Genomic DNA, 12,065 nt, shown 5'->3' with positions numbered 1-12,065 from the left:
GAGTTATTGCTATTTTACAATCAGACTATTGCTCACTGCTGATCCAAACATTATCCTAAAAAAAACAAAACAAATTTTAATCATTATTTTATGACTGAAATAATGATCTACAGTGGAATCATTTGCATCTTGAGAAACAGAGTTCATCATCAGAGTCAACATGGGTTTATATTTGCCTTTTTGACTTCTGCTGGTGAATGGGCCAATGGCAGAGGCCGAGGTTTATTTGTTGTCATATTAAACAGCTCAGCCATGGTATCAGAGTTCAGATTATGTTCTGTTTGAATAGTCCGGTCCAGCTCAATATGCTACCAAGTAGATGTTGAAGCCTCTCACCAGTGGCTTGTGTTGTGAACTGATGCATCTCCGATGAAAAGGAAGTGTGCACAGTGAACAATGGTTTATTCAGATCAGGTTGGGGAGGTTGACGCACTTTGAGGTACTCAGGGTATCTACAGGTTTGAGGAAGCCAAATGTATGACTTTCTAAGACATTTGAAGACTTTACATTCACATAAATAACAGTCCAACATGACTCATAGTTACCATGTTGAGCCAGTCTAAACCTTTTAAACCCTAAGCCTAAAATGGTCTTTTTTTTTTCTTATTTTGACAATAAAAAGGTTAGAAAATATGTTGTAAGAGAGTCCTTTGCCATTTTTCTAAAGTACTTACAATTTTCAAAATCTAGCTGTCATTTACAATTTACTGCATGTTCTAATTCTACTAAAACAGACTATTCTCCAGCTTCTAGTACAGGTTTGAGTGAAATTACCATAATGACCCAATAAACCCTACAAAGCGCAACGTCTCAGGTTTAAGAAGTCGTTGGAATTTTTCCAATTGCACAAACAGTGAAAGAGTTACAGCCATCCAAAATGCATATGCGCAGGGTATGTCAGCGATGACAGGTCAGGTTTTAAAGAGTGAACCATGTTTCAGTCTAACATTACATTTCCATTTGTCCATGACTAATGTTTCTGCTGCTGACTTTGAAGCTGCTAAACCTCATACTTGAACCCTTCCAAACATCAATGACTGTTGGAGGCTCCACTAAATGATCAACACTAATAACACAGGGCACCGCTACGAATTGTGGACCCCATGGAAGGTAAACACTGTGGGCCCCTCAGAAAATAGTTTATCTGGAAATGTGTCATCGGAGTGGGGGGGCGTATTGTACGGAAGGTATAACAGTGTGTTTCATAAGCGCGGTAACAACCACAACTGGCGTGAAAACAAAAGTAAAACTTAACTTTTGACATCCGAGTCCCGCCTTCTATGCCTCTCTTTAACTGCAGAGCTTACACTCATTTTCATAACTTCTAACTTATATCCACTGGGACCCCTGGAAATGCTGGGTCCCATGAATTTGTTTACCCCTCCTTTACGGCGCCTCACCTAATAACACATTACACGAATTCTGTACAAAGATTTCCAAACAAGCAATACTATTTATAGCGTCAATTGAATTTTTTAGACGTTTGAGTGCCAGATTTAAGTTTTAACTACCAATTTTAAGGATAAAAACAACCTTAATTTAGAACAATCCCATTTAAGACTTTTTAGGAATCCATAGATATCATATGCACAAATGGTTAGCACACAAAACATCATGACCACACTGATAGAAAAACAAATAAAACATCAATATCAGCCTCTAAACAAAAAAACACTGTCATATGATGATACTTTTGGAGACTACTACATTCACTGTAAATACATTATCCTCTATAAAATGGTACTTACTGTCATCTTTTCCCCTGCGGTCAGGTATTTCCAAACCTGTGTTGCCTTGTGGTGGTAAGGTCAGGTCAGTGGGAAAAGGTAGGCCACTTGTATTGTCCTCTGACAGCTGGTACATTTGTCTTTGCATGGGCTGGAGGTGCCAGTTTAATCCAAAAAGGTGCATGGCTATAATAAAAAAACAACAACAAAAAACCAGAGACAATGTTAGAATGCATCAAAGTGAGGACCAAAATGCATGTTCTGTAAATTACGTTATTCCCCAAACCCCAAAAGGAGACACTGCTGTTGGGTCGTTTTTAGTTATTTTCCAAAGGTGACAGCTGCGGGATAGAGGAACAGGAAGTCAATCCAGAGACTAAAGAACAATACGTGGTTTAATGGTTAATGGCACTCTTAAAAAGTGCTGAGCACGAAGATCAGAAGATGAATGCTCTCCCGACCCCACGGGACAACATCTGTCTCGGGGAGCACAAACATCGCCGTGGACCATCCCTAGTGCCTTGTCATTTTTCCAACCCCATTACTTTACTACTCTGCTGAAAAACTAGGGGACAAAGGGAAAAAAGCATCACCAGAGAGACACCGGGGGTATTTCAATGTGAACACAGCCTATGAAGCGCGCTGTTATTTTACAAGGTCGACAAAAGAAATGTCCTTTGCAACAATGGCATCGGAGTGCAGGACGGAGGAGGAGGGGCTGACCATGACAGATCACCAATAAGAGAATGGACAAGACGAGCTTAGCAAGGCAAAAGCCACCTTGGAAGTCAACAGTCAGCAGAAAAGCCCTGGAAACTCAATATAGCCATTTTATTGGTTTGTTGGTTCTCTTAAGCTCCTCAAGTAAATAACCAAGCAATTCAATTACAAAGAGTGAAATTGACAGTTTTAAAAGATCAAATCTGAAGGAAAATCTCTCCAGCTTCTACAGATAAACGCAGCTGAGAGGTGGTAACTTTAACTAAAACGTACAATGATGCTCTTAAGACACTCACCATCACTGAGTTCATCTGTATCTAGTTCTTCTATCAAAACAATCTCATGTAGACATTACAGTTTTAAAAGATCAAATCTGAAGGAAAATCTCTCCAGCTTCCACAGATAAACGCAGCTGAGAGTTAGTAACTTTAACTAAAACATACAATGAAGCTCCGTTAAGACGCTTGCCATCATTGAACCCATCTGTATCTAGTTCTTCTATCAACATAATCTCTTGGAGACATTGCAGTTTTTGACGATTTTAAAAGATCAAATCTGAAGGAAAATCTCTTCAGCTTCTACAGATAAACACAGCTGAGAATTGGTAACTTTAACTAAAACGTACAATGATGCTCCGTTAAGACGCTTGCCATCACTGAGTTCATCTGTATCTAGTTCTTCTATCAACAAAATCTCATGTAAACATTGCAGTTTTTGACAGTTTGAAAAGATCAAATCTGAAGGAAAATCTCTCCAGCTTCCACAGATAAACACAGCTGAGAGTTAGTAACTTTAACTAAAAGATACAACGAAGCTCCATTAAGACACTTGCCATCGCAGAGTCTATCTGTAGCTTGTTCCTCTATCAACAAAATCTCATGTAGACAATGGAGTTTTTGACCGTTTCAAAAAATCAAATCTAAGCAAAAATCTCTTCAGCTTCTACAGATAAACGCAGCTGATAGTTGGTAACTTTAACTAAAACGTACAATGACGCTCCGTTAAGACGCTCACCATCATTGAGTTCATCTGTATCTAGTTCTTCTATCAACAAAATCTCATGTAGAAATTGCAGCTTTTGACCGTTTCAAAAGATCAAATCTAAGCAAAAATTTTTCCAGCTTCTACACATAAATGCAGCTGAGAGATGGTAACTTTAAGTAAAACGTACAATGATGCTCTGTTAAGACGCTCGCTATTGCCGACTTCATCTGTATCTAGTTCTTCTGTCAACAAAATCTCATATAGACGTTGCAATTTTTGAGCGTTTCAAAAGATCAGATCTGAAGGAAAATCTCTTCAGCTTCTACAGATAAACGCAGCTGAGAGTTGGTAACTTTAACTAAAACGTACAATGATGCTCCATTAAGACGCTTGCCATCAGCGAGTTCATCTGTATCTAGCTCTTCTATCATCAAAATCTCATGTAGACATTACAGTTTTAAGAGATCAAATCTGAAGGAAAATCTCTTCAGCTTCTACAGATAAACGCAGCTGAGAGTTGGTAACTTTAACTAAAACACACAATGACGTTCCGTTAAGACGCTCGCCATCACAGAGTCCATCTGTATCTAGTTCCTCTATCAACAAAATCTCATGTAGACATTGCAGTTTTTGAATGTTTTAAAACATCAAATCTGAAGGAAAATCTCTTCAGCTTTTACGGATAAACGCAGCTAAGAGTTGGTAACATTAACCAACACATACAATGAAGCTTCGTTAAGACACTCGCCATCATCGAGTCCATCTGTATCTAGTTCCTCTATCAACAAAATTTCATGTAGACATTGCAGTTTTTTTTAACTTTCATCATTTCGGTTCCAATCGCACATGCTGCATTCTCATATCTGCCGAGGATTTCCATCAAAGTTAGGCTCCAAAGACAGAGAAGACCATTAATTCAGTGCACCAGCTGATGGAAAACTACATTTTGGTGCTTTTTCAAACATTCCCTTCTGGGTTTTAATGATTTAAGCATAATACATTTTCTCTGAATTACAGGATGAACCTTTATGAATTTTCAGGCTGTCATCTCAAGTTTGACATGACTGAATATGACAAATACAACTGTTGAGTAACTTATTCAATGAAACATATGAAAATGGGCTTAATTTATCTAAAAAATCAAACCACACATCCTAAATTACTGCATTGGGCCAAGGACAGCGAATTAAATCTCTCCACTTTAAATTCATCTGTGATGCGAAGAGTCCAGGACCAGAGAGAAACTTAAATGAGGTGAAACTGTCACATGAATATGACAAGTAGCAGATCAAACTGAAGAGATTTATAACGAAAGTGGACATTGTTGGGCTGAACCCACTGGGATTGTCTAGTTTTTCTGTTTGGATTGACTGCAGGTCTGTATGTTTACTGACACATTCGACAGATTTGTGATTATGAGTCCAAATTCTGTAGGAAGATGAAAGCTCGGTGTTAAAACCAGCATCTGCTCTGTGTCTGACCAAGGCCTCTAGAAGTGACTGTGTCAATGAAAGAAAACCAGTTAAGAGACAAATGGTTTTGTTTGTCATTTTGTACGCTCCAGAAAGACATTACCTTTGATTTGTGGCTCTGCACTGACTGGTGAAATGGAAAAGGAGTCAGTATATGTTTCTGGCAGACCCACTGCAAAGTCACCAGGCGGGGTGTCATTCCAAGTGTCCTAGTAATCACGTCTTTGTGAGTCCCGTTCTTCATCCCATCCGTCCCTGAGGCTTCTAATGAAAAATGGTTGAAGAGCCCCCCCCCCTCCCTAAAGATTTACTCCAGTGCCTTCTTGGTATCTGTGATATGCAGAGCGTTGGATCTAAGCCCATGAAGAACCTACAGATTTTGTTTTTCTTGCTTCTCAAACTTTGCAAGCGCAGTGCAATGACACTCCGAAGGCTGCCAGAACTGGCTGAAAATGAAGACAGGCTGAAGCAATAACAAGGTACTTCTAATGAGATGGCCACTGGCACAGACAAGCTGTGTCTGTGCCGGTGATGCTGCTGACCTGTCAGGAGTACTGTACTTCGTACCTCCACCCATTTTGTCCTGAGCACATGTTGTGCCCTCCTTTCGTTAAACTCTTGGCAGGAAGTAGGGTCACGCCATGTGCCAATTAGAGAACAGAGGTGTTGCACTAAAAGGCTCCTCAGCCAATCTGAGGAAGACGGTGCTTTTTGCTGTGGGTCATCTGCCAGCATTCCTGCGCTTCTATCCTCTGATCTGAAGAGCACTTTCCAACTAATGCACACTTCAAGGGAAACTATGATGAATAGATTTTTTTTTAACTCATCTTACTAGTCAAAATCAGCCCTGCTAGCATCCAAAAATGGCAATACATCATATGGTGTTCCCAAAAAGCAAAAAAAAAAAAAAAAAGCTTAGTGTATGCCATGGTCTAAAATGTGTTTGGACCAGATGGCTAATTAATCCCTCTTAAGACACTTAAACAATGAATTGTTAAATGTGGCAGCCATCAGCTGATTATTTCTCACCTAACTACATTTACACCTCTCAGTCTGCAGTCCGTAGTATGAAACACCTCTTTCAGCGACATCATGTTGAGGATCATTTTAATTTGCACATTCCTGGAGGGCTAGAATTTCGTTCACAAAAGTACAAAGTGATTTCTAGGAGGAAAAAAAAAAACATCATTTATAAACATCTGCTCTGCAAATGTAGTTTCTCCATCTTTATATTTAGTAGTTGTGTCAAATTGAGGTGTGAAAATGCATTTCTGTATTTCTGCAAGACAAATGAAAACACATACTGAAGTATTAGACTGTAAATAGGTTCTGTTATAATCTGTCCTAAGGCTGTGTAATGTTACTTTAAGAGGTGCAATATGTTATTTACGACAATTTCTTTTTTTTTTTTTTTTATAAGTGACTCTTGACAGATATGCTCAATGTTTATAGATAAGATGGAAGATAGACTGGAGACTAAACTGAAGATTGACTGAATAATCTGCACATTTTTCAGTGACTCCTTTCATTTTAATGTCGCTGCCTTTTCTTTTGTTGCACTGATGTATGATGAATTTCCCCCTGCAAGTTAATAAAGTTTATCTCTATCTGTATCTAAATGCTAATATGAATGTTACCTCCATCAGCCCAAGAAAAAAACGCCTCATGTCACATCATATTGTATTGTATGCTTTAGCTGACCTGCAGAAAATATTATCACAGGGGACATTTATTCATACCGTACATATATATATATATATATTATCGGTCCATGTAATAAAGCCACTGATTCTGCTATTTGTGCATGAATAATATTTGATTTTTAAATGCAGGAAATAATCAAAACGGATTTAAAATTAAGAGAAAAACAAGAACAAGGCGACGTTTTCTCCCCGTTTGGAGTTAAATCAATATTGACACATCCTGATGCAGCAAATATCAGACGGGGGGATGCAGGAAAACCAGATCAAACAGTGCAGTTCTATTTGTATGTACAGAAAGACAGACAGGTTGAATATGTGTTGCAGGGAGCGTTTTCTGGGTTGGATGATCTTGCAGTGGAAAATTTTCTAGGGCCCAACCTGTTCGTCCTTGGCTCGATACCCAGGGTGAATGAAAGTGAACACAGGAGGATACTGATGACCTTAAAATGAGGAACGTATAACAAATGTGCTAATGAGGGAGCGACCACAGAGAAAATAGTGCCATCTTAAACCCCCCCCCGCCCCGCCCCCGACCTTCTTGCTTCACTTCAATATGTGCCGATTTACGACGCTGTGATAGAATCCGCCCAAACTGCACGGCAAAACATCTGTCATGAGGCATAATTGGGTTCATTAGACATCTCACCCAGAGTCACCAATTACAGACCTCAATAATTAATTGCACTTGAAATTAAATGTATTTTCTCATCAGCGTTTAATTAAATACGGCCCTCATTCCTGATTGGAAACTCCGATCTTAGGGTGAGATTCGGTCTCCAACATGTTTACTTGGAGTACATCAGGAGATGGTCGGAGTTTTGCAGACTACTAATTAAACCTTCTGATTAAACAACATCAAACCGATGGGGCAACTGGCCAGGTTACAAACTGTAGCAAACATACAGTAACAAACTGAAAATACAGCAAACTAGGGCTGAGAGATATATCATATCGATATCTAGATATGAACATTCAAGATATTAATATCGAAAAAGCAACGATATAAACGATATAGATTTCTACAGTAAAAAAAACATTTTCTGCAGTAAAATTTTTGATTTGTAATTTATTTAATCGTACTTTATGTTAATGTTGATGACTGGCAGTGAGTTCTTATAAATAAAACTGCACTTTCCACATTGTTTTGTATTACGATGTTTGTATTTTTCTGATAAATGCTTGGTTTTCACCGAACCCGTAGTCATATCGTTTCGTATCGATATCGAGATATCTGGCATGAACATAGAGATATGAGATTTTGTCCATATCGTTCAGCCCTACAGCAAACCAAACCTGAATTTATGGATTAGAAAGGTTGAAGTACAGTCAGATCAACTATTTGGACACTGATGCTAGTTTTTTAGTTTTTCTTCTGCGCAAAAACACAGTGGATTTGAGATAAAACCATCAATATGTGGTTTAAAGGAGTGATATTTTGCTTTTTTAAATGGAATTATGCATTTTCAAACATTTCCCTGTGGTCTACATCAACTGTAAATGCTCTGCTTGGGTCTGAATTCTTCATTAATTCAATTCCACAGGTCCATTTTCAACCCTATTTCTGAGTAATGACACCAGAAAGGTCGTTTTGAGCACTGGCCCTTTAAATGCAAATGAGCCACTTCAGGCCCCACCCCCTCCAGGTTGTTGGCTGTGCTGCTCTGTCCCATTCAACCAACAACTGAACATTTTAGGTAACTGGCTCGAAGTTTGGACATATTTTCAGTTTTTACTACAACCGCTGCTGCTGATAAACAATTATGTCGTACTCGGAGAAATGTTGGTCGAAAGTCTTGACCTTATATGTGCAAATGTCGTGATGCAGCTAGTTATGGATGCAACAAATTAACAAGAAATTAAAACAGGTTGTAGAAATCCACTCGATTTTTGCCGGAATGAATATAAAGATAGCTTTGCAGCACCTGGAGGGTTCAAATTCAAACTTTTGGAACTATTAGGGTCCAAATACACAAATAAATGAACCAAAGTCTATCTTATAAAAGTGGGTTTAGCAAAATATTAACCCTTTAACAGAAATACTGTTGTAAGTACTTTGGAATTACAACCATTCTAATCATAGTCCCTCCATTTTCAGAGACTGTTGTCCTTTTCCCTGGTTATTCTATGAAAAAATTAAGCAGATAAAAGGTCGAGCGTTGATTCTAAACGTTGATATGGCGTTTCGTAGCTCCAAAGAGGCGTCAATACAAGTGAGAAAGGCTGCCATTCAAGAGAGAAAGCCAAAGAGGGGTTCAAATCAACACATACAGTCGCGGAAAAATTACACTGGGTTACAAAAAAATGTTTTTTGCAAGTTGTCTAGGTTTTTTCAACTGAATTAGGACCATTTTGCACCGCTAAATCCAAAAATGACATCTGTTTTTCACAATCAGGTCAGGTTTTTTTTTTTGCTAATTTGACTTTGACAAATTTGATCTTCTCACAAAATTGATTACATTTTTGTGACTTTATCAGTTGATTTTTTTTTATATAGTTCTCACCCAAAATAGGTTTTAAGAGAAAAAAAATCATTTTCACAAGCACACTTTATGAAACTTGTGACCTGATTCCTGTTAGGCACAATGGTGTATTCACCGCAGATGTAGCAGAATACGTCAGGCTTATTTTTGCAAGACTTTCTAGTCGAAGCCATTTCATTCACCTGTAATATTAAAAAAAAAACATTAATCATAAATTGGCAAAAGCAAAATCTTCAGAATTTGTTTATTGCAAGAAATATGAAAGAATTTTGTATCCTATGATGTGAAAATACCCATAAATATAAGCAAACATGTTAAAAAGCCAATATGTAGCATAGTTCAGAAAGTTGACCTGATTGAGCAAAATTAATGTGATTTTTGGATTCAGCACACCAAAATTATCCTAAATCAGCTCAAAAAACTGAAACAATAAATTTGTTGTTGACCAGTGTTATTAGACCACTCTTGTTTTCATCAATTTCTTGTTCATTTTAATGCCTGGTACAACTAAAGGTACATTTGTTTGGACAAATTTAATGATAACAACAAAAATAGCTCATAAGACTTTAATTTCATAGCTGACATCTATCCATTTTCCATGTTTTTCTTGATAATAACCAAAATCACTTCAGTTCTTACATCAATATCTATGGCATTGTACTGACAAAAACAGTACCTTTAGGCATTCCATGTTTTCTTTTCCGTCTGTTTTAGTCACATGATACACACAGGAGTTAGAACTTGAATGCATAACCGTTGTTTTTGATGACTTTTGATGGTTTAATCATTTTTTTGGCGACTGCATTCTGTTATGTTGCTTCTGTCCATCACAGTGGGCTTGAAATGAAGTAGATGTGATTGAATTGTGGACTTTCAGCTTTAATTCAATAGGTTTAACAGAAATATTGCATTACGCATTTTAAACATAGTCTTTCCATTTCCACAGGCTCGAAAGTAATTGGACGAACGAACATTATTATAGATATGAGGATTGTTTTTAATACTTGGAGGACTTGGACCAAATGGTGGTGGTGAGGCAGCAAACACATCGCTAAATGCATTTCCTCCCTGGAGGCCTTTACAACAGTTTCACCACTGGGCAAGACTCTTAGAATTTTTCTTTCGTATTCTAATATGGCTGTTGTTGACCTACTGTTCAGTGTTGGTAGTGGTTTTGCTCTGTTTACACAAACGCTGGTGTCTCTTGATTGTAGGCTTTGATTACATTACACCAACCTCCTCAAATTGTTTTTCTTCTGTGATCATCCACTTTATTTGTCTTCTGTGGACTTCCAGGCCTTTTGTTGTTCCTCAGAATGTACCAATTTGTTGATTTGGACACTCCTAAAGTTTTGGCAATCAAATGTCAACCTCCTTCACTTGTCCTGACTCCTCTTCAGAGCTACCAAATGCAGATTCAACATGTGAAATCAACTCCAGACCTTTTATGCACTTCATTTGTCACAGAATAACCATGGAAAAGGACACATCTGGGCATGAAGCTACTTGTCAATCAGTCGTCCAATTACTTCTGAATTGAAAACAGAGGGGCTGTGTTTAACCCTTTATCGGGCAAGTGACTATTTTTGGTTATTTCTGCACACATTACAAGACAGTGACAGCACCAGAGACAGTGAGGACAGTGAGGCACCGATCTCAGGTCCAATGTGGCCTACAGGGTCTGTAAGGTCCACCTCTGCATAAACCATGAAGTAATGGTACTAATGTAAGGAATGACGTTCAAAGGGATCATGTGGATGTGGACAGGGGTCTGGATCAGCACTTATGTTGGTCTAATGTTCTAAAATACATGTTCTAATCTTCTAAAATAAACGTTCCTTTCACCTTACATGTGTTTTTTGTGTATTTTTTATAATTATTTTTTACCCCGCCCCCCAAAGGGGAGGCAAGGGTTTTTTGGGGGTTTTTTTTGGTTCACTTTGTTTCTTTGTTTACACTCTAGCAGCAAAACTATTGCTTGAATTCACACCAAATTGGATTTATAGATTGCCAGTGACCCAGAATAGATCTGGTAACATTTTGGGAAAAATAGGTCAGAGTTAAATTTTTTTAGGAATTTGTTTAACCCTCCGGTATCCTGTCCAGCAAGGCCCTTACTAAGCACCAAGAGTGCCTTTTTGGCACACTTGTGGAATCATGTCAAAAAAATTTTCATACAGTTTGTTTTTAATTCTTTTACACTTTTTTCTCTTTCATCAACTTGAGCCGTAAATAAAAATACCAAATACTCCATAATTGTCACATTTTTTAACCCTTTAAATGCTGTGTTTGTAATGTAAACAAACCATTTTTTTGGATGCAAAAAACACAAAAAATTTATCTTTTTCAGTATACTGCATAAAAAGTGGATCACATATTATCTGATTTTTGCATCCTGGCATATGTCAATGATTAACTCCAACATCGGTTAATTTGCATTATTATTTTTAGCGCTAGGTCAAATGTTCAAAAATACGAGCATCTGTCACCAAGTGTGCCAAAAATGCACACCTATAAATCAAACTATTAAATACTATATATTGATTTATTTTTCTGCTCTAATTTGATTTTATTTTTGTAAATCAAGGTCAGTCCTAATCATCATACACATCTAATAATCATTTATTTTAGATTTTTTTAACCCTTTAAACAATCTCTTTTCATCATGATGTCACTACATTTTTTGATGCAAGAAACACAAAATATGTTTTGTTTTGTTTTTTTTTCCAAAATACTACATAAAAATCAGATTACATATTATTTGATTTTTGCAGCCTGGCATTTGTCAATGATTAACAGCAACATTAACAATGTTAATAAATTAATTTAGACCCTCACCTCTCAAATGAAGCCCAGATATCAGTAAAAGCAGGATTTATGCCTTAACGGCTTTCGGATCAAAAACAGTGGTTATAATGGAAGAAATAGTGCATTTTTTGCACACATGGGAGACAGATGCTATTTTTGTAATTTTCTTTT

At 37.4% G+C, this 12,065-nt stretch overlaps 1 protein-coding gene across 1 annotated transcript in view; it reads right to left on the bottom strand.

Moving 5' to 3' along the window:
* Nucleotides 1–12,065, bottom strand: part of tenm4 (teneurin transmembrane protein 4) — a 580,630-nt gene that overhangs the window by 359,831 nt on the left and 208,734 nt on the right. Inside the window, exon 7 of the mRNA XM_030151937.1 lies at nt 1,749–1,913. Coding sequence (XP_030007797.1) covers nt 1,749–1,913 — 165 coding nt within the window. The remainder of the gene's footprint in view (nt 1–1,748; nt 1,914–12,065) is intronic.

The sequence above is a fragment of the Sphaeramia orbicularis genome, chromosome 13 (assembly GCF_902148855.1).
Source record: "Sphaeramia orbicularis chromosome 13, fSphaOr1.1, whole genome shotgun sequence".
Lineage (NCBI taxonomy): Eukaryota > Metazoa > Chordata > Actinopteri > Kurtiformes > Apogonidae > Sphaeramia > Sphaeramia orbicularis.
This window is presented reverse-complemented; position numbering and strand designations above follow the sequence as displayed.